The sequence below is a fragment of the Schistocerca gregaria genome, chromosome 4 (genome assembly GCF_023897955.1).
Source record: "Schistocerca gregaria isolate iqSchGreg1 chromosome 4, iqSchGreg1.2, whole genome shotgun sequence".
In the NCBI taxonomy this organism is placed as follows: domain Eukaryota; kingdom Metazoa; phylum Arthropoda; class Insecta; order Orthoptera; family Acrididae; genus Schistocerca; species Schistocerca gregaria.
Genome location: NC_064923.1, coordinates 565,305,228 through 565,329,613, shown reverse-complemented (window position 1 = coordinate 565,329,613; position 24,386 = coordinate 565,305,228). Strand labels below are relative to the sequence as shown.

At 41.2% G+C, this 24,386-nt stretch overlaps 1 protein-coding gene across 1 annotated transcript in view; it reads right to left on the bottom strand.

Annotated features, from left to right (window-relative positions):
* Positions 1-2,491: 2,491 nt before the first annotated feature.
* Positions 2,492-24,386, bottom strand: part of LOC126365794 (uncharacterized) — a 71,499-nt gene continuing 49,604 nt past the window's right edge. The window contains exon 4 of the mRNA XM_050008376.1: positions 2,492-6,630. Coding sequence (XP_049864333.1) covers positions 6,393-6,630 — 238 coding nt within the window. The 3' untranslated portion in view covers positions 2,492-6,392. The remainder of the gene's footprint in view (positions 6,631-24,386) is intronic.

The following is a 24,386-nucleotide window of genomic DNA, read 5'->3' as shown; positions in this document are numbered from 1 at the left end:
CCAGTCTGTGAATGTTCCGCTGATAACAGATTGATTACACAAATAACTTAAGATAGAACTCAACTTCCATGAGCACTCTTTGATTAACTTTGTTGATATATAATACTTAGATTTTAAGGATTTTATGATGGATGCTTCTTCTTTGGAAGACGTGTCATTTCCATTTTACTGAAATTATTTTTAAAGACTGGTCTCAGATATTCCATTGCACAGTTCACCGAACCTGATTACCTCAAGCTGTCAGTAACAGAAATGAAGTACTTGTTTAAGAGGTTTGCAACACTACATGTACTTGTTACCAAAGTCTCATTTATTTTTGGAGCTATTTGTTCCTCTTCCTTTTAAACCCAGCTATCTCTGTCTTCACAACATACCACACACTTTTTATTTTGTTACCTGAGGTAATTATCTTTTTCCCCATAATAAAGCTGCTTCGATTTCTGGATTACTTGCTTCAATATTTTGCAGTATTCTTTGTAATACATTACAATTCTAACATCAGAGCTGTGTCCTATATTGTTGATATTCCTACCTGGAGTTTCCATTTATAAGTTCAAAATAAAAGTGGTTTAAAGTGAAATTTATGCAACAAAGCATGCTGTCTTTCATGCAGTCAAATTGCTTTTAGATTTTTATGTTTATTTTTGTACATGATATGATATGAATGTATTTCTATGTAACATCAGTACCAAAAAATATTTGTTGCAATGAATGTAAATTTTTACTGCATCTATCTGAAAATCAATCAGTTGCAACGTAATAAGTACAGAATGATAAACAGTTTATGTCTCATTTAGGCATGTTGATGACATTATCAAGCATTACATGACACAGTACAGTTTCCATTACGTGTTTCTAACCATTCCTTATTATTGGTGATCTTTAAGGTAACTAACATAATTGCATTCCAAATTAACAACTTTTATGTCCATAGTACATGTCTTTTACATGTAAGTTAGTGTGCGTGTGCATTTTGTCAAGTTACTGCTTTATTTTTGCTACACATTATTCACGTGATTACCAAGTCATTGAAGTTGTTTATTAAATTAACTTTTGCTCATTTCTGGAGCTGCCAACTGTCTTATTCTGTAGTCTAAATTCATTTAAACTAAGTTCTGACATTCAAAATTACAGCTATCTATGGTGAAATTTTCATTTACCATCATTTATTTACATTTTTGGTATCTTTGTACACAGTAACACTCACTAGTGATGGCGATCAGGTCATAACTATCTATATTCCTTCAGTAAGCACTGGTCTTCAGATTCAATGCCTTGTTTCCACTAACAGTGGAACATTAGGTACATGTGTCATGATAAACCTTACATGCACTGTAGAGTATAGGTATATCATAAGACGACATATTCCACATAATAATAGTTATCATGAATATGGTATATGGAAAATATAACTAACTAATTAACTACCCATAAAAACAAAAAAACTTAGTGGTCATGATAAAAGTCGTGTTATCTCAGCATCAGCTCCTATGAAATACTTTATTATTTTCGATTCTTACTAAGTGTTATGCATAAGATGTTTTACAATTTACTATCTGCCTGGAGATGTGATCTCACTGTATGCAACTCTTAAGTATTACTTATGTAAGGAAAGAAAACAGCCCCAAACTTAGTGGATTTTGTTTGGGCAGGATAAATAATTTATTTTTTCCTCTGTGTAAATAAATGTGTAATATAATATGAAACTCTATGTAAGTGAAAGGTTTAATTATCTTGGAAAAAACGACATTTTGTCTATGGAGTGCATGATTGATTCTCTTGTACATTATTTTTTTGTTTATTGTTTGACAACGCATTAACCTTTTTGTCTATGGAGTGCGTGATTGATTCTCTTGTAAATTATTTTTTTGTTTATTGTTTGACAACGCATGAACCTGTGTTCAGTGTATGCCACCTTTAGCATCTGAAGATAGTCACTGTGTGGCCGAAACCAGTTATGACTGTGTCATGAACATGTGATTGCGTTTAACTATCTGGTTATGGTTCATCTTTGAAAAGTAGTGATCTCTACTTAGCTGTCATAGCAGATGTATTTTGTGTTGTCACTCATGTTTAGTATTTTAATTGAATAACTATGGTTGATTTATGTTAAGCAGCCATGTCATTATTTTGATTCCACTTCTTAGTACATCCTTGTCATAATGGATTTTTAATATGTGTTTTTTAAAGTAATGTTTCAGGCCTCATTGGAGAGAAATTGCAGGAGCATTGTCAAGTGGCCATGACCAAACTTTGATAGTGTTCATTCATTGCTTATTCCATCATTTCAAATCCACACATCCCCGAAATCATTTTTCTGATCTTTTCTGTTCGCGATCTTGGCTACGTGTACTCGCAAAGGGTGTATTGTTTCAGATCAGTCATTAGATGTCTACCAATGTCACCGTGAAACAGTCTCGTTGATCTGATGCAGTGATACAGCTGGAGTGCAGGGATAGTCACAGTTATATAAGGGATTAAAGCAATTACAAAATTTATCTGTTTCATGTTTTGTTCTGCAGGAATAGAACCTCCAGTGAAGCATTACATTACATTATGGTGTTTCACATTCAACCAGTTCAAATTCATACTAATATTTTCAATATATTCCATATTTTTGTTGTTATAGTTTTTTCAAAAGATATAAATTATATTAAAACCATAGAAAAGAAACAATATAACTCCTTCAACATGAACTTTACATAAAGGCATTATGTACATTGAGAAGTCTGGTAATTGATGTATACACAAAGATACTATAACTGAAAAACTTTTTATGCATAATGATAATTAGTAAAAATGAAAACTGCTGACTTTGGTATGACACAACTTTTGGCAAATGTCTGCAAGCTGTGAGACATCAACTACTAAAAATGTTATGACTAAACAAAATCAATTAAATAGTATTTTTACATATTCAGTAAAATCTTTAGTTACCTACATATAAATTATTTTTATGAGTTTTCCTGACTAACTTAATGTGAAGTTCAACCACTGTATAAGAGAGGGAATTCAGAAATACTGTCAACCTCCAGATAAGTTTCACTATTATTAATATTCTTAAAATTTTTAGAGAAAGTTATATACAAAAGTCTTGTTGATCACAACTATAAATCACTTTTTGTCAAAGTAATAGCTTGGACTTCTGAAGTGTTCCAATATAGAGAGCACTGTTTACACACACAGTGTGAATGCACTTCATTCATTAGGTAATAAATTACAGTCTACCAATATGTTATGAAATCTATCACATACATTTAATTGCATGGATCTTGATACACTTAGCTAAATTAATAAATGCCACAAGCAATTCTGTGAAGTAGTTCAAGTCATATTTCCTCAGCAGGAAACAAAGCATCAATTTGAATGCCAACTAATTACACGTCAATCCCCACAAGATTCCTCACTTATATTAATGACAGTGCAATAACAACATTATGAGATGTTAAGTTTATTTTATTTGCTGATACAAACATTGTAACAACTGACAAATCAAATGTAACTTTGAAGTGTGCTATTAATGAATTTTTTATGGACATTAATAAATGAATTTGAGTCAGCTCACTGTCAGGAAAAAACCTGACTACATGAAGTTCAGAATCTGCAATGAGTTTTCACGCAACATATGTAGAAAGTAACAAAATTAAAGAAAATGTCAGTGTTAAATTTAGCTGGGTGGATCACAGAATAGAAACATTGAAATTCCTGAATAAAGCTTTGTAATGTTCGCCTTTTCAGACATCAGTGACTGAAGAGAAAAAAAATGTGGCGCATTTAGTTTACTTGCATTCCATGATATCATACTGAATCATGTGACAGGATAACTTACTGTGCCAAACTGAAGCTAATAGAATTCAAGAGTATGCAGTACAAATTATTGTGGCGTAAATCCAAGTACCTTAAGATAGTCATGTAAAACATCAGCATGTTGCTACATTTTTCACTGTGGTAAAGTTGTAAAAGTGATTCATTACACATCATACTCTGGAGTCACAATATTTTGATCCATGGAATGTGCAAGCAAACATAGAAAAAATTCTTGCAGATGCCCATATGTACAATTGAGTATTTCAATACCCAGGAGCATACTTATCCAAATCTTTGTCAGAAACCATAAAAAGGTTATCTACTGACGAAGAAGAGTATAAGAGAAACAGGAAAATTTTTTGTGGTCATCTCCTGCAACACTGCTGATGAATTTCTTATTACAACTCACTGCTTTTGTTGATAATATAATGTAAATGGATAGATTTAAAAAAAAAATCTACTCACCAAGCAGCAGCAGGGGAAAACACATACGAAAGGATTTAACATTTACAAGCTTTCGGAGCCAGTGGCTCCTTCTTCTGGCAGAAGAGTTGAAAGGGAAAGAAGAGAGGTGATGGAAAAGGACTAGAGAGGTTTAGGGAAAGGGGTACAGTTCAGAAAAGTCACCTACAACCCTGGGTCAGAGAAGACTTACTGGACGGGGTGAGAAAGAAAGACTGATTGCTGGGGACTACACCGGATGAGATTTGAAAACCTGAGAGCTTAAAGGTGGAAGCCAGGGTAATATGCCAGACAGAGATTACTACTAAAACATTGTTCACGAGTTAATAAGAGTGAAAATCTAAGTGCATTGATGTAAGAGAAGTGGCAGGGGGTAGGCAAAAAATAGACAAGTCAGAAAATGAAAGATGTAGAAAACTAAACTGGAATCTAAAATGGAGTAGAGAAAAGAGTAGTTACTGTTTTTGTTATTAGCTGACCTACAATCACCTTAGCATAATCCCATAAAACTACAAAGAGAGACAATAACTTTCCAGCATTTCAGAGGCAAAATTCCAGTACTGCAGACAGACACATTACAAAAGAGAAAACTGTTCCCAGGTTTTGGAACCATTAGTTCCTTCCTCAAGGACAAAACAGGAATAGGTTGGGAAAGGGTATAAGAGAGAAAACAAATCACTTGGAGTCCACGATCAGAGAGACCCTCTCATTATGGTGACCCCTCCTTTCTAATCTTCTCCAGGCTAGTCCTCCTACCATCTCAATGAAGGAATTTACAGTCTTGAAAGGTACAGATAGGTTTTCCACTTTTAAATGTGTACCAGCAGTTCTGAGATATCATCTCCTTAATGTGAATATTGGACAGCCACTCTGTCTCTTGTAATTTTATTGTGTTCTCAAGAGAATCTTCCTTTTCATGTGATTATAATTATCTTATATTACTTATTATATTGTCTTATATTATTTACAATATAATTGTCTTATATTCATGAAGTTGTAGGTGGTAGTAGTCCTTATTTAGTTCCTCTGCGAGCTTTGTTTATACATACTCGTAGTCGCAAGAAGGTAGATGATGATGAGGCTGTATATTTTTGGTGTAAAGGGCTTGGTGGTTGTGAAGATCTGTCACTTGCTGGTGATTTAACTCTGTATTATCATAAATAATGCATTGACCTTGAATAAAAAGACTACATGTTGATCTTGCCAAAAGCCGAGAAGTGGTTCTTCTTTGTGTTATAGCTCTCTAGGGTACTCTAGGATGCTCTCTGTTTCTTTGTGAATGCATGTGTCTCTATGAGCTGTAACTGGTCATCACAGTTAAAGACTTGTTTGGTTAAGTGGCATAATTGCTTAAAGAAGCTGTTAAGGTAGACAGGGCTTGGCACAGGCCCTTGTATTACTAGACCTGTGTGGAGAAAAATTCATTTCCGGTTGCGCAACTGGTGGGAAATGCATTTAAATGATAGTGGTAAGCTTTTTAATTAATATGTAAATGGAAAAAATGTATATTATTTTTACTTATTTTCATATCCAAGAGGACACGCTCACTCAGGTCTATGAAAGGAACATTAGCATATAATTTTTTTTGTAAATATGTGCTGTGTATTTACCTTCCTGGCATGCTTCACATCCTTGAATATCTCTTCACAAAGGAATGAATAGTGCATCCAATTTAAAACTATACCACCAATTTACAAATGTAAGAACAAACACTTATTGTGCAAGAAATGAAAAGTCAGCAGGTGGTCCACATATCCTCTCCCATCAGGTCTGGTTCCTTATGGTTACCACTTTCTGGCTTCATGAATAATTAGGAAGAATGAACATTATTGCAGCAAACATATGGAGTACTTCAAATTTACTGTATGACCCATGCTGCTACATCACAAAAATATTTTTAATATCTCAGAAATATGCACTGGACATAACTTAAGTTCTGCTGAAAATTAATAAGCTATATACTTCCAGCGTGAGATGCCTTGTACTTCTGTGATTTAACTTATCTTGCAAGCAATAAAATGCTCACTACAATATTCAATAAAAGCTTCTAAGATATAATTTTTGAATTTATCTTTGAAATATTAATGAAAACATTAGAAGCAGAGTCACTTTAGATATCTCTTTCAGCCTTTCTCAGTCAGTTCCCTTTTTCTGATAAACTGCATGGCAGGTATTAAATCTTGTTTCCCAATGCAAGTACTGCCCCTCATGAATGGCTGCAAAGGCTCTGGAATGATGACAGTCCCATCATGATGTTGATGTGTTTCAATTATAGCTATAAGCATCCGAGGTACAGCACACGCAGTTCCATTCACAGTATGTGCATGGACGGTACAATCTGGCACACCTGTTGGCTTGTATCTGTAAAAACAATAATCACTGTAAGTCAAAGTAGAGATGGTGCTCTCATTATACAGTGAAATCATTTTTCAACAAATCTCGACATTTTTAAATGAAGATTCAGAATACGAACCAGAACCTATTAAGTCATCTGAATACTCTTTAATTGCAAACCAACCATGTCAAGTCATTGAGTTTAATGTTAAGCTCATGTTTGAAATGATTAATCATCATCACACTAATTTTTATATTTTCCCTAACCACAATTACACAAACTATCATAGGTAAACAATTTGAAGGTTCAGTAAATAACACAATACTTTGCTGTATTTGCATGTTTGGACTTTATGGAACCTATGATATTGCCATGAGGCATGCATGCTGCATGCTGTGTGGCGTAGCAGTTACAACTGATGGCTGGTGTACTGCAGGTTGCCAGTTCAAACCTGACCACTCACAATTATTTGTCATTTATGTTTAATAGTTGTGTAGGATCTCGACATTTATATGTTTGTAACATTTGTGTATTCTGGAAATTTAGATGCTTGTATAAACAGCTATGTTCTCCATCCAGGAGTTCACTACTGTTTTGGCTGTACGTTGGTGTTTGTAATAAACATACTTTCTGTGCTAAGTGTTGTACTTCATTGATGATCCTTGCTTTCAAATTTGGACTTCATTGTGGTTATGATGCACTATTGCTATGTAACATCTAAACCACTGTGTCTCCAATTAGGCAACATAAAAGACATTGCCTTCGTGGGCAGGAATCTAAATACAAGGAGTACATTGTTCCCATGGTCTGTATGTTCAGGAGACCAATGGATTCCAAGACAGCAGTATGTCAGGTAGATTGGTCGGTTGGTTGGTTGGAGAAGGGATCAAACTATGCAGTCATCAGTCCCTCCGACTTCAGATTAACTAAAACCAATAAAATCTCACTTTAGGAGAGAGAACTACAATGTCCATGAAATGATAAACTAATGACAGGGAAGGAAGGAAAAGGATGGAAGAAGAGGTAAGGGAAAGAAAGTGACTAATGACAGGGAAGGAAGGAAAAGGGCGGAAGAAGAGGTAAGGGAAAGAAAGTGACTAATGACAAGGGCAGGAAGGAAGAAGCACAGGAGACAAGAGAGACACTCAAGACATAACAGACCCCATAAGGAAAGGCATGGGAAGGCAGAGGTCCTGGGTGAACTACCAAGCCCAGTTGAAGCCAATCCAGTCGGGGCGAAGGGGGGAGCAAGAGCGCCTGCCATCCCCTCCACTCACCGATAAGGTGGAAGGTCCCTCTCTTTTAAAGTGATAAAACCCCCATCACGAATAAAACTTAAAATGAGATCTTCCGCTGAGGCATTGTCAGCCAACACCAGGGGCAGCGAATCTGGTAAGCTAAGAGCCCATTGTAGGGTGGCTAAGTTGGGGCAGTCCAATAAGATGTGAGCCACAGTCAACATCAATCTACGACGACAGAGAGGGGGCTCCTCAAGTTGGAGGAGATAAATGTGAGTCAAAAAGTATGGCCAGCATAGGAAGACAGAGGCCTTACGAGAAGCCCATAAGGAGGACAGCCATGGAGTTGTAGAGCCCTTAATTGCCCTGAGCTTGTTTGACGAAGAAAGAGTGATCCATTCTGCATCACAAAGGCCCAAAACCCTGACGAAGTAATGCCGAGCGAAGGTCTATTTCCGGAATACCAATAGCAAGAGATGGCCTGGTAGTAGCTGATTTAGCCAGTTGATCGGCAAGTTCATTGCCAGGAATCCCAACATGGCCTGGGGTCCAAATGAAAACCACTGAGCATCCATGTTGAGCGAGGAGAGAAAGAGGGTCCTGGATAGCGATGACCAATGGGTGGTGAGGGAAGCACTGGCCGATAGCGTGCAAACCACTCAATGAGTCACTACAGATAGTGAAGGATAGCCCTGAGCAGGGGTGTATATTGTCTAGTGCATGCTATATGGCTACCAATTCTGCAGTAAAAACACTACAGCCATCTGGCAAGAAACAAAGTTTTGTGCATTGCGCATAGGTGTAAGCAAAACCAGTGCGGCCAGCAACCATGGAACCATCAGTATAGATCACTTCTGAACCCTGAAAAGAACTGAGGAGACAGGAGAACTGGTGGCAAAGAGCCATCGGAGGGACAGAATCCTTTGAATCGATTGAGAGATCAAGACAGAGCCGCGGCCAAGAGAATCACCACACGGAGGTACGTGCGTGAGCAGAGAAGAGAGGTGGTAAAGGCAATTGCTCGAGCTCAGAAAAGAGCGACTGAATGCGGACAGGCATGGTAAGCCCACATTGTGGCCACCACTGCGGCAGGGTGATCTCCATGTCTGGATAAAGGAGAGCATAATTAGGGTGCTTTGGAGTGCAGCGGATGTGGATACCAGCTGTTGCTGGTGCAAAACTCGCAGTTGTGGAATCTCTACCTCTGCAAGAAGGCTAAGTACAGGGCTAGTCCAGAAGGCACCAGTCGCAAGTCAGACCTCACAGTGGTGGATGGGGTCTAGTATCTGCAGTGTCTAAGGTGACACAGAACCATAGACAGTACTTCCATAGTCTAAACGAGACTGGACCAACACTTGATACAATCACAGGAGAACAGAGCAGTCTGCACCCCAGGAGGTATTGCACAAACAAGTAAGAACATTGAGATGGGAGCAGCATGTCCTCTTCAGGTGGAAAAGATGAGGGAGCCATGTCAACTGGGTATCAAAGACCAGACCCAAGAAGCGATGGATGTCCACCACCTTGCCCTCCTGGCCATCAAGAAACAGTTCCAGATGGGGATGGATTGGATGGCAATAGCAGAAATGCACGACACACATCTTGGCCGCCGAAAACTGAAAGCCATGGGAGAGAGCCCATGAGTGTGCCCGACAGATTGCCCCCTGTAGACAGCATTCTGCAGCACCCATTACGGAGGAGGCGAGGTAGATACAAAAATTCTCAACAAACAAAGACGAGGATGCTGTTGGCCCAACAGCTGTCACCAGACCATTAATGGCCATGAGAAAGAGAGGGACACTCAGCACAGAACCCTGTGGAACTCCATTTTCTTGCCGATGTGGAGAGCTGTAGGAAGAGCCAACTTGGAACCGAAAAGAGCAACAAGAAAGGAAATTACAGATAAAACCGGGCAGGGTGCCACGAAGGCCCCATTCATGAAGAGTGGTGAGGATGTGGTGGTGCCAGGTGGTGTCATAGGCTTTATGCAGATCAAAGAAGACTGCAAGGAGGTGTTGCCGATGGGCAAAAGCCGACTGGATAGCAGACTACAGGTGGACCAAGTTATCCACCATAGAGCAGCCACAGTGAAAACCACTTTGAGTCGATGACAAAAAGTCACAGGATTCAAGGATCCAAAACAGCCGCCGACTAACCATGTGTTCAAGGAGCTTGCAGAGGGTGTTAGTAAGGCTAACTGGACAGTAGCTATCCAACCGAAGAGGCGATTTCCCTGGCTTCAACACTGGAACAATGCTTTCCTGCCACTGGTAGGAAAGACTCCCTCATACCAAGACGGTTGAAGAAGGTCAGTATACGACGGTGGCCAGCCACTGATAAGTGTTGGAGCATTTGATTATGTATCTGATCCGGTCCAGGAGTCATGTCAGGACAAAGGCCGAGAACGCTGGAAAATTCCCACTTGCTGAATGGGGCATTATATGGCTCCAAGCAGTGAGAAATAAAAGATGAAGGGAGTCATTCTGAACGCTCTTTCAGGAGAAGGAATGTGGGTGGATACTGAGCCAATGCCGAAGCTTGAGCAAAATGTTGAGCAAAATTTTCTGCTAAAAAGTCCAGATTGGTAAGGACAACAGCATGCACAGAAATTCCTGCAACCCTGGTGGGAGGACAGTGGCCAAAAATTCGCCTAAGTTTCACCCAGACTTGTGAAGAGGGGGTGTGTGGGGTCCAATGGTAGCTACATATCGTTCCCAGCAAATCAGTTTCTGAAATCTGATTAGGTAGCAGGCCCAGGCGTGGAGTCATTTGAAGACTAGGAGAAGAGCAGTAGAAGTGTGCTGCTTGAAGTGTTGAAGAACACGGCGGCGGTTTTTTACGGCTGCAGCAATTTCTGGAGTCGACCAAGCGACCATCTTCCAGCGGGGGGAACCTGAAGAAGAAGGGATTGCTGAAACAGCTGCTGAAAGGATGGCGGCAGTCAAAGTCTGAGTAGATTCATCGACAATGTTGTGTGGCAATACAGGGGGGATGGAATCAGAGGAGAAGGCACCCCAATCAGCCTTAGATATGGCCCACCTAGGAGGGTGATGGAGCGAGAGACACTGAAGGAAGGTCAAAACAATCGGGTAATGGTTGCTGTAACATAAGCCATCGTGGATGCCCCACTGAATGGAGGGAAGAAGGCCGGGACTGCAGATGGAGAGGTCAGCGGTTGAGAAAGTGCCATGTGCCACACTAAAGTGTGTGGAAGCACCTGTGTTTAGTAAACTGAGGTCAAGCCCTGCCAGAACAGCTTCAACTGCTCTGCCCAGGGCAGTAGTCGTATGACTACCCCAAAGAGGGTTGTGGGCTTTAAAGACCCCTAATAACAGGAAGGGAGAAGGGAGTTGTTGAAGAAGGGTGGTGAGGGCATGGGATGTGGGTGGCCTGTCAGGTGGGAGGTAGAGATTACAGATTGTCATGGGAGTGGCCAGATGGACCCTGACAGCAATGGCTTCCAGAGTGGTATGGAGGGGAACACATTTACTAACAATGTCCTTGCGGACCAAGGTGCACACACCACCAGAAGCCGACGGAAAGCATGGAACCCACAAAGGGCAGGTGAGTAAGAATGAGTAAGAACTGAGCAGAATAAAAGTGACAGAGTAGAAGGAAAGAAGAGGCTGAAACTCTGGAAGGTAACACAAATATCCATTACAGTTCCTCTGGAGGCTTCTCAAGCTGGAGTCCAAAGTGTAAGCGAATGGATTGGAGTCGGTCACGCCACCAAATAGCTATCTGTCACCAATAAGGGTGGGGTAATATCCATACAGGTGGGGTCAGACTCTGTGGGTTCATTGACTGTAGGAGGGGAAGGCTGCACCTCAGGGGGTACCAGAGGGGCCTTGCCCTTGTTCCTGCATTTCTGCTACTTCTCTTGGGAAGGAAGAGAAGGGTAGACTTCAGCGAGGGCAATCTTGGCACCCACAGATCGTGGATCACACTGCCGACGTGGAGCAGTAGATCGGCTTTGAGGAGGGTGCCAGGAAGAGGAGTCCCGGGAAGGAGCTCCAGTACCAGCGGCGGCTGAAGGAGGGGAGCACTTCTCCGGCAGGGGAGGAGGAGCAGCGGGTGGGTATGGGTACTGAGGGGGTAGGGGAGTGAGAGAGAGGGGGAGGAGGAGAAGGCTGAAGGCATGGGGTGAAGGGGACAGGGCTGGGAAGAGGCAGGGTAGGAGAGGGAATGGATGTAATTGAAGCAAAGTAGAAGTCGTAGAACGGGATGGAGCCATCTGGTCTTACGTTAAATCAGTAAGTGGCTTGAAACAGCATATCCAGACACTCCGGGATGATGATGGCATTGAAACAGAGGATGACACGCGTACAGCTGAAATACTAAACACCTTTTTCCAAAGCTGTTTCACAGAGGAAGACCACACTGCAGTTCCTTCTCTAAATCCTCGCACAAACGAGGCTGACATCGAAATAAGTGTCCAAGGAATAGAAAAGCAACTGGAATCACTCAACAGAGGAAAGTCCACTGGACCTGATGGGATACAAATTCTATTCTACACAGAGTACACGAAAGAACTTGCCCCCCTTCTAACAGACGTGTACCGCAAGTCTCTAGAGGAACGGAAGATTCCAAATAATTGGAAAAGAGCACAGGTAGTCCCACTCTTCAAAAAGGGTCGTCGAGCAGATGCACAAAACTATAGACCTATATCTCTGACGTTGATATGTTGTAGAATTTTAGAACAAGGTTTTTTGCTCGCGTATCATGTCGTTTTTGGAAACCCAGAATCTAATCTGTAGGAGTCAACATGGATTCCAGAAACAGCTATCGTGTGAGACCCAATTCGCTTTATTTGTTCATGAGACCCAAAAAATATTAGATACAGGCTCCCAGGTAGGTGCTACTTTCCTTGACGTCCGGAAGACATTCAATACAGTTCTGGACTGTCACCTGATAAACAAAGTAAGAGCCTACGGAATATCAGACCAACTGTGTGGCTGGATTGAAGAGTTTTTAGCAAACAGAACACAGCATGTTGTTCTCTATGGAGAGACATCTACAGAAGTTAAAGTAACCTCTGGTGTGCCACAGGGGAGTGTTATGTGACCATTGCTTTTCACAATACATATAAATGACCTAGTAGATAGTGTCGGAAGTTCCATGCAGCTTTTCGTGGATGATGCTGTAGTATACAGAGAAGCTCCAGCATTAGAAAATTGTAGCGAAGTGCAGGAAGATCTGCAGCATATAGGCACTTGGTGCAGGGAGTGCCAACTGACCCTTAACATAGACAAATGTAATGTATTGCGAATACATAGAAAGAAGGATCCTTCATTGTATGATTATATGATAGCGGAACAAACACTGGTAGCAGTTACTTCTGTAAAATATCTGGGAGTATGCGTACATAACGATTTGAAGTGGAATGATCATATAAAATTAATTGTTGGTAAGGCAGGTGCCAGGTTGGCATTCATTGGGAGAGTCCTTAGAAAATGTAGTCCATCAACAAAGGAGGTGGCTTACAAAACACTAGTTTGACCTATACTTGAGTATTGCTCATTAGTGTGGGATCCGTACCAGATCGGGTTGACAGAGGAGGTAGCGAATATCCAGAGAAGAGCGGCATGTTTCGTCACAAGGTTATTTGGTAACAGTGATAGCGTTATGGAGATGTTTAGCAAACTCAAGTGGCAGACTCTGCAATAGAGGCGCTCTGCATCACAGTGTAGCTTGCTCGCCAGGTTTCGAGAGGGTGCGTTTCTGGATGAGGTATCAAATATATTGCTTTCCCTACTTATACCTCCCAAGGAGATTACGAATGTGAAATTAGAGAGATTTGAGCGCGCACGGAGTCTTTCCGACAGTCTTTCTTAACGCAAACCATACGTGACTGGGACAGAAAAGGGAGGTAATGACAGTGGCACGTAAAGTGCCCTCCGCCACACACCATTGAGTGGCTTGCAGAGTATATGTGTAGAAGTAGATGTAGATGTAGGTGAGCTGATCTAAGGTTTTATGCTCTTGAATCCTCCTTTCTTTCACAAACACCAGGCATGTAGGCAAGCATGTAGAATGCTGTTCATTCCAATTTACACACATTGGTGAGGGGGGGGGGGGGGGGGCATAGGCACTCACCTCATGGACAGGGTGCCCACAGTCACCACAGAGGGAATCAGTGGTGCAGCGGGAAGACATGTGCCTAAACCGTAAGCATTTAAAAGAACCTCATCGGTGGTGGAATATAAGGTTTTACATCACACCGATACACCATTACCTTGGCCTTCTCTGGGAGGACATCCCCCTCGAAGGCCAGGATAAAGGCGCCCATAGCGATGCGATTGTTTGGAGGGCCTCACTGCACACAGCGGATAAAATGAACCTCTCACCACTTGAGGTTAGCACGGAGCTCCTCGTCAATTTGCAGAAGAAGATCTCAGTGGAAAATAATGCCCTGTACTGAGTTCAGACAGGCGAAATACCCTCAGACTTCAAGAAGAATATAATAATTCCAATCCCAAAGAAAACAGGTGTTGACAGATGTGAAAATTACCGAACTATCAGTTTAATAAATCACAGCAGCAAAATACTAACACGAATTCTTTAGAGACGAATGGAAAAACTAGTAGAAGCCGACCTCGGGGAAGATCAGTTTGGATTCCGTAGAAATACTGGAACACGTGAGGCAATACTGACCTTACGACTTATCTTAGAGGAAAGATTAAGGAAAGGCAAACCTACATTTCTAGCATTTGTAGACTTAGAGAAAGCTTTTGACAATGTTGACTGGAATACTCTCTTTCAAATTCTAAAGGTGGCAGGGGTAAAATACAGGGAGCGAAAAGCTATTTACAATTTGTACAGAAACCAGATGGCAGTTATAAGAGTTGAGGGACATGAAAGAGAAGCAGTGGTTGGGAAGGGAGTAAGACAGGGTTGTAGCCTCTCCCCGATGTTATTCAATCTGTATATTGAGCAAGCGGTAAAGGAAATAAAAGAAAAATTTGGAGTAGGCATTAAAATCCATGGAGAAGAAATAAAAACTTTGAGGTTCGCCGATGACATTGTAGTTCTGTCAGAGACAGCAAAGGACTTGGAAGAGCAGTTGAATGGAACAGACAGTGTCTTGAAAGATGGATATAACATGAACATCAACAAAAGCAAAATGAGGATAATGGAATGTAGTCGAATTAAGTCGGGTGATGCTGAGGGAATTACATTAGGAAATGAGACACTTAAAGTAGTAAAGGAGTTTTGCTATTTGGGGAGCAAAATAACTGATGATGGTTGAAGTAGAGAGGATATAAAATGTAGACTGGCAGTGGCAAGGAAAGTGTTTCTGAAGAAGAGAAATTTGTTAACATCGAGTATAGATTTAAGTGTCAGGAAGTCATTTCTGAAAGTATTTGTATAGAGTGTAGCCATGTATGGAAGTGAAACGTGGACGATAAATAGTTTGGACAAGAGAATAGAAGCTTTCGAAATGTGGTGCTACAGAAGAATGCTGAAGATTAGATGGGTAGATCACATAACTAATGAGGAAGTGATGAATAGGGTTGGGGAGAAGAGAAGTTTGTGGCACAACTTGACCAGAAGAAGGGATCAGTTGGTATGACTTGTTCTGAGGCATCAAGGGATCACCAATTTAGTGTTGGAGGGCAGTGTGGAGGGTAAAAATCGTAGAGGGAGACCAAGAAATGAATACACTAAGCAGATTCAGAAGGATGTAGGTTGCAATAAGTACTGGGAGATGATGAAGCTTGCACAGGATAGAGTAGCATGGAGAGCTGCATCAAACCAGTCTCTGGACTGAAGACCACAACAACAACAACTGAGTTCAAAGATTGGTGGGGCGTGACGGAGACTGGGATGTCATCGAGACAGTCACAAGCATGCAGGGCACCAGATTGGGCAGCAGAAGATGTCTTGATGAGCAAAGCACCGGACTGCATTTTACTCAACTATTCAACTTTGCCATACTTATCTTCAATCGTCTCCACGAAAAACAAGGTCTTGGTCATGGCAAAACTACCACCATCCGTCCACGTACAAACCAGGTATCAAGGGAAAGGTTTCAATCCAAGCCGGCGAGCTTCACCCTCTTCCCACGGGGTGGCCAGGGAGGGGAAAGCCAAAGGATCAGGAGGTCACGTCTGCTACCACTCTTAGAGATGGCCACAGAATGGCCAGAATGGTGAAGCTTTTGCCACTTCATGTGCAAGGCGTCCAACCTGGTACCATCCACTCCAATCAGGGGCTCGCACCATGGGTGCCACCCAGCCACAGCAAGGGCCGTCTGGCACGGCGGCCATTGCCGTGAGTTCTGGTGCCCCAAAACGATGAGCATCGACTCCTGGGCATACACGAGGCATTAACAATCTCCACCACCAGCTGAACATGCCATGAAGAATGTAGTTGGCCAATTGAGACTTATGCGACAGTTGTGAAACAACAACTCAGCATCTGGCTACCGCAGATACATTTAACTTCTCTTCCAGGTACAACTACCCAGAGAAGAACAGACTTCTGGAGGACAGAGGACTACATGCTGGTATGCTTCTAATGTGGATGCCCTAGGCGCATTGAGCACTACTCCAGAAAAAGAAGATTACTTTTTGATGACTACTACAGCATCAGATATTAACCATCACAACAATTATATTCAAGGTTGTCAACTGCGAACAATTATAGTTAACCCATGGGATGAAGATTTATTTATTTATTTGTTTGCTATTTTCTTATAGTATGTTACCTACATGAACAGATCAAATGTTGCACATGAATTAGTACATATGAAAGTAACAAAATATTTTAATGTGATTTCATATGAGTAAGTACAGGGAGACACACGAGAGACGGACGGTTTTCAACTGCATAGTACAGAGGGCACGGTGGTGGGAGGTGATCGTGGTGGGGATAGTTCTGATCCACACAAGACGCCATTTCATTTACTCAGTCACTATGGTGCAGTGGGACTTGCAACATCGAGTGTTTGTCTATGACAGTTTCATGAAAAGTGGTGAGTCTATTATTGCTATGCAGAAATTGTTTCGTCTGCGGTTTAATGTCGGTCGACACGGAGATATTCCGAGCCGTAACACAATCCTCAGATGGGTGGAAAACTTCAGATCAACTGAAAACATACTGGATAAGAAGCATCCTGGCCCAAGATGCAGAGTAACGACACCAGAAAATGTTGAAAGGGTAAGGCAAGCGGCAGTCAGAAGCCCAGGACGGTCAGCTAGATGTCATGCTAGTGAGTTACGAATCAATCATGAATCGGTTAGACGAATTTTGCATGAAGAATTAAAATTCCATCCCTACAAAATGGTCATTGTCCAACAAACTGATTTTGCTGTACAAGAAGACTTCGCTTATAGAATGCAAGTGATTTTGGGATCAAATGAAAATGAAATTTTATTGATGAGCGATGAAGCTCATTTTCATTTAAACGGGACCGTGAATAAGCAAAATCTACTTTACTGGGCTACAGAGCAACCACACCTTATCTACCAGTGTCCTCTACACTCAGAAAAAGTAACAGTCTGGTGTGCTCTTGGCTCTGTTGGTATTATTGGACCTTATTTTTTTGAAGAGAACGGGGCCACAGTAACTGTTAATTTAGTTCGTTACATTCATATGCTTGAAACATTTTTGAAACCAGAACTAAGAAGGTGACGACGCCCTTTAAAATGAGTTTGGTTCCAGCAGGATGGGGCAACATCGCATACCACAAATACTTCAATGACAGTTCTTAGACGCATGATTCTTGGCCAGATTATCTCACGTTTTGGCAATGTTCCTTGGCCTCCCAGGTCTCCCGACTTGTCAGTATGTGCCTTTTTCCTGTGGGGGGGGTACCTTAAGAACTGTGTCTATAACCACAAACCACGAAATTTGGATGAGTTGAAGAATACAATCATTCAAGAAATTGCTGCCATCCCTACAGAGATTTTAGTCCGTGTGAAGGAGGATTTTGAGAAGAGACTTGAGTCCTGCATTCGAAATGATGGACATCACCTTGACGACATTATTTTTCACAAATAACTTTGTTAACTAAAATGGAAAATAATGAGCTTTGATTTTGTGTAAATAAACATGCATTAATTTTAAAGTTGGCTGAGTATTATTTCATTAAAAACTGCCCATCTCCCGTGTGTCACGCTTTATAAATAAGCATTATGGTGTTAACATGAAATACACAATTTTCACAATCTGTGTACTACCCTTTGGCCATCTAGTGTACAGATAAACTAATTAATCTGGAATACAGAAGGTACATACTACTACAATGCTAGTCAAAAACTTTGTAATTTATAATTCTAGACTAAATTGTACAGCACTACACCACATTTCACTGCTGTACTTGGTAACAGAACAAACCTGGATCTCCTCATTTCTCTGTACAGTTGGCTCCAGGGATGCTGAGGCACAATTCAGAATTACATTAGGAAATGAGACACTTAAAGTAGTAAAGGAGTTTTGCTATTTGGGGAGCAAAATAACTGATGATGGTTGAAGTAGAGAGGATATAAAATGTAGACTGGCAGTGGCAAGGAAAGTGTTTCTGAAGAAGAGAAATTTGTTAACATCGAGTATAGATTTAAGTGTCAGGAAGTCATTTCTGAAAGTATTTGTATAGAGTGTAGCCATGTATGGAAGTGAAACGTGGACGATAAATAGTTTGGACAAGAAGAGAATAGAAGCTTTCGAAATGTGGTGCTACAGAAGAATGCTGAAGATTAGATGGGTAGATCACATAACTAATGAGGAAGTGATGAATAGGGTTGGGGAGAAGAGAAGTTTGTGGCACAACTTGACCAGAAGAAGGGATCAGTTGGTATGACTTGTTCTGAGGCATCAAGGGATCACCAATTTAGTGTTGGAGGGCAGTGTGGAGGGTAAAAATCGTAGAGGGAGACCAAGAAATGAATACACTAAGCAGATTCAGAAGGATGTAGGTTGCAATAAGTACTGGGAGATGATGAAGCTTGCACAGGATAGAGTAGCATGGAGAGCTGCATCAAACCAGTCTCTGGACTGAAGACCACAACAACAACAACTGAGTTCAAAGATTGGTGGGGCGTGACGGAGACTGGGATGTCATCGAGACAGTCACAAGCATGCAGGGCACCAGATTGGGCAGCAGAAGATGTCTTGATGAGCAAAGCACCGGACTGCATTTTACTCAACTATTCAACTTTGCCATACTTATCTTCAATCGTCTCCACGAAAAACAAGGTCTTGGTCATGGCAAAACTACCACCATCCGTCCACGTACAAACCAGGTATCAAGGGAAAGGTTTCAATCCAAGCCGGCGAGCTTCACCCTCTTCCCACGGGGTGGCCAGGGAGGGGAAAGCCAAAGGATCAGGAGGTCACGTCTGCTACCACTCTTAGAGATGGCCACAGAATGGCCAGAATGGTGAAGCTTTTGCCACTTCATGTGCAAGGCGTCCAACCTGGTACCATCCACTCCAATCAGGGGCTCGCACCATGGGTGCCACCCAGCCACAGCAAGGGCCGTCTGGCACGGCGGCCATTGCCGTGAGTTCTGGTGCCCCAAAACGATGAGCATCGACTCCTGGGCATACACGAGGCATTAACAATCTCCACCACCAGCTGAACATGCCATGAAGAATGTAGTTGGCCAATTGAGACTTATGCGACAGTTGTGAAACAACAACTCAGCATCTGGCTACCGCAGATACATTTAACTTCTCTTCCAGGTACAACTACCCAGAGAAGAACAGACTTCTGGAGGACAGAGGACTACATGCTGGTATGCTTCTAATGTGGATGCCCTAGGCGCATTGAGCACTACTCCAGAAAAAGAAGATTACTTTTTGATGACTACTACAGCATCAGATATTAACCATCACAACAATTATATTCAAGGTTGTCAACTGCGAACAATTATAGTTAACCCATGGGATGAAGATTTATTTATTTATTTGTTTGCTATTTTCTTATAGTATGTTACCTACATGAACAGATCAAATGTTGCACATGAATTAGTACATATGAAAGTAACAAAATATTTTAATGTGATTTCATATGAGTAAGTACAGGGAGACACACGAGAGACGGACGGTTTTCAACTGCATAGTACAGAGGGCACGGTGGTGGGAGGTGATCGTGGTGGGGATAGTTCTGATCCACACAAGACGCCATTTCATTTACTCAGTCACTATGGTGCAGTGGGACTTGCAACATCGAGTGTTTGTCTATGACAGTTTCATGAAAAGTGGTGAGTCTATTATTGCTATGCAGAAATTGTTTCGTCTGCGGTTTAATGTCGGTCGACACGGAGATATTCCGAGCCGTAACACAATCCTCAGATGGGTGGAAAACTTCAGATCAACTGAAAACATACTGGATAAGAAGCATCCTGGCCCAAGATGCAGAGTAACGACACCAGAAAATGTTGAAAGGGTAAGGCAAGCGGCAGTCAGAAGCCCAGGACGGTCAGCTAGATGTCATGCTAGTGAGTTACGAATCAATCATGAATCGGTTAGACGAATTTTGCATGAAGAATTAAAATTCCATCCCTACAAAATGGTCATTGTCCAACAAACTGATTTTGCTGTACAAGAAGACTTCGCTTATAGAATGCAAGTGATTTTGGGATCAAATGAAAATGAAATTTTATTGATGAGCGATGAAGCTCATTTTCATTTAAACGGGACCGTGAATAAGCAAAATCTACTTTACTGGGCTACAGAGCAACCACACCTTATCTACCAGTGTCCTCTACACTCAGAAAAAGTAACAGTCTGGTGTGCTCTTGGCTCTGTTGGTATTATTGGACCTTATTTTTTTGAAGAGAAAGGGGCCACAGTAACTGTTAATTTAGTTCGTTACATTCATATGCTTGAAACATTTTTGAAACCAGAACTAAGAAGGTGACGACGCCCTTTAAAATGAGTTTGGTTCCAGCAGGATGGGGCAACATCGCATACCACAAATACTTCAATGACAGTTCTTAGACGCATGATTCTTGGCCAGATTATCTCACGTTTTGGCAATGTTCCTTGGCCTCCCAGGTCTCCCGACTTGTCAGTATGTGCCTTTTTCCTGTGGGGGGGGGGGGGGGGGGGTACCTTAAGAACTGTGTCTATAACCACAAACCACGAAATTTGGATGAGTTGAAGAATACAATCATTCAAGAAATTGCTGCCATCCCTACAGAGATTTTAGTCCGTGTGAAGGAGGATTTTGAGAAGAGACTTGAGTCCTGCATTCGAAATGATGGACATCACCTTGACGACATTATTTTTCACAAATAACTTTGTTAACTAAAATGGAAAATAATGAGCTTTGATTTTGTGTAAATAAACATGCATTAATTTTAAAGTTGGCTGAGTATTATTTCATTAAAAACTGCCCATCTCCCGTGTGTCACGCTTTATAAATAAGCATTATGGTGTTAACATGAAATACACAATTTTCACAATCTGTGTACTACCCTTTGGCCATCTAGTGTACAGATAAACTAATTAATCTGGAATACAGAAGGTACATACTACTACAATGCTAGTCAAAAACTTTGTAATTTATAATTCTAGACTAAATTGTACAGCACTACACCACATTTCACTGCTGTACTTGGTAACAGAACAAACCTGGATCTCCTCATTTCTCTGTACAGTTGGCTCCAGGGATGCTGAGGCACAATTCAGAATTCCTTGTGGCTGTGTTGCCAGGCCATTCAGGGTAAAGAGATTGAAAGATTGCTATCAGGATCTTAGGACACTGTTCCTGGTTATCCCCAAGGCTCATCTCCTGCCTGGCTCTGGAAAGTTGTTGTGGATGGATGTTCTGCTCTTCTCGGTTGTCTCTCAGCCACACAGGGTTGCAGTTTGGCTGTCACCATGTTCAGATTATGCCAAAGTTCCTCATTCCTTACCATGTTATAGACTGATAAATTACCAAAAATGTCCCTATTTTGATCTGTGAAGTCTTACCTAGTAGCACACTCCCAGATGATATGGTCCAGGTGCTGATTGCTACACATTCACAAGCAGCTGTGGGTGTCCTGACAGATAGTGCATAGCTTCCTTGGTAGAAAGGAAGTACAGCAGTCTTGATCTTTCTTTTATGTCAGGAAGTTCTCTTTCCTGTTTCAGCTCTGTCCTAGATTTCTCGCCATGTCCAACAATGTATGCCTTTATTTCCTTATTTGATGTGGCTCCTGTCACTATTATCTGCTTTACCTTGTCATATTCACCCTTCTTGAGTCAGTATTGTTAATGTCTCTTCCTTACTGCTAGGAGTGGTAGTAATCTTAGTACACTAGCAGTGCCTCAGTTGGTCATGACCTACACACACCGGTCATGTACAGTAGTACACTTCAATTTGCTCACTGAAGAGCCTATGCTGTCTTTACCTTTCTGGCTCTAAGAGCTCATACACCCAAACCTTAGCCCACAACAGTGATTAAGACTGCATTGTCATATGTTCTTATTGTACTTATAGACAACTTTGGTCAATTGTTGCAATTTTGTTCAGGATTTTAACACCTCTCTTACAAACAATTTCTAAATGTGCATGAAAGTTTTGATTTTTGTTGATATTTATACCACGGTACATACATACCTTCTTTCTCTTAATAGACTGGTCCTTCATTCCGACTGTGGGGTTTCTTGATCTTGGTAGTGTTCTTTTTAGTAACATGTAAACTGTTTTGTGTGCTCATTATCATTAATTTATTTTCTACACATCAATTGATAAGTGTTTCAAGAACTTCACTACTTATTTTCCCCCAATTTAGCCCTTGTGGTGGCAGATATTATAAGTAGCAGATCATTTGCATAGGCAATGCAGTGCCTAGTGTTTGTTGCATTCTTATGTAGCTGATTCAGTAATAGCTCTATGCCAAAATCTCATAACATTGGACTACAAACGGAGCCTTGGGGGCCACTTTGATGATGGTTTTCATATTTTCTTTCAGCGGTATTTTAGTTTCACATACCTGTCTGTGCAGCAGTCCCCCTGTTGCAGAGACAACTGGAGCAGTTTGTCTGCCTGATTCTTTTAAATAGAGGAGGCCACTACAAATTATAAAATGCCCCAACTATGACAATCATTATGCCTATACCATACCGATCATCTGAGGAGTTCACAATACATATTGTGTGATTTACCACACTGCTGGTGTATTTCCCTTTTCTGAAATCACACTGCAGGGAGGCCATGCCAATTACCTGTCTGTGATCCCTCATGCTGTGGCACAGAAGCTTTCCCTGTACTTTGTAGAGCATTCACCAAACAAATTAGTCTGCAAGATTTCAATTTCTTTCTTTTTTTTTGGGGTCTTTATCATCGCTCTTTTTTAGTGTAATGATGTTCAAGTTTTTCCAGATTCTGGGTACCTGCCCCTGCGAAAGACAATCATTAAGTAACACTGTTTGGCATGGAAAAATTTGCTCTTCTAGGTGATGCAATACTTTCACCATAACTCTGTCTGGCACAGGTGGTTTCTTCTCTTTTAACTTCAGCATTGCTACTTCACTTCTTCCTGGGCAAATGGAATCACAATTCTATTATTCACATGCTTCTCTAGTAATTCAGAATAGAGATACTGGTGGTGCTCTGTCTTTTGTATCATATCATCCAGCAACAGTGTTCTTAGTAGGTATTGCACCGACATATCCCAGTTTGGCACCATACCATCAGATTGAAATGCTGATAATTACAGTGGGAGATAGAATCTTGTTTGTTGTAAGTTTGTATGGTAAGTCCCATACATCTGTTGCCATTTGGTGCTTGACATAAAGCCCCACTTTTTATTCTTGTATGAGAAAACAGATCTTTGTATTGTTGTGTGACTGCTCTACAGAACTCGCCCCCTTCTGTCATTCTGTCTTCCTTAAGCATCTCTGGTATAATCTTCTGTCCTGCCTTGCTTTGCATCTTGAAGACAGTGTGATGCAACTCCAGGAAATCTTAAGCCCTTTTGACTTCCTAACAAATGTTGGATCACCTCATTTGCATCATCTGCAATGCTAGCACCAATTCGTCTGACAACAAATCCACTTATTTGCAGTAGCTATATCCTGAATTCTATGTTCCCAATTCAATTTCATAGATTGCATATTTTCTTGCACTAGGTGTTAGAGTCTAAATCATTGTCTATGTCTGTAGTTTTGAAATAAATGAGATTAAAGTCACTTGTAAGACCATCACAGAACTTCCAGTTTTCAGTGTGACCACTAACTTTCCAATTTGCAGGGGTGATAATATTTGTTGCTGCCATTGCATAATTTTAGAAACTAGGTCGGTTGTGAGGGACCAAGACCACTGCCATTTCCTGGATGATGTTACTCCCAAATATGGCACAGCTGTTCCCCATCGCCAAACAGAGGTATGAGCAACTCACCTAGCCGCATAAAATAACAAGGCAACCGTCTGTGTGGATTAGGCTGCCACATATGAAAATCCTCCATGCACAACAGTCACCAAGGTATCAGCAAATGTCATTACTGTCATTATCGACTGCCAACCGTTCAGGCACCTGCCAACTAAGGTGCTTTTCTGCCAGTAATGTCAAATTCTTATCATTGCCAGCAAAAGAAGAGTATGTT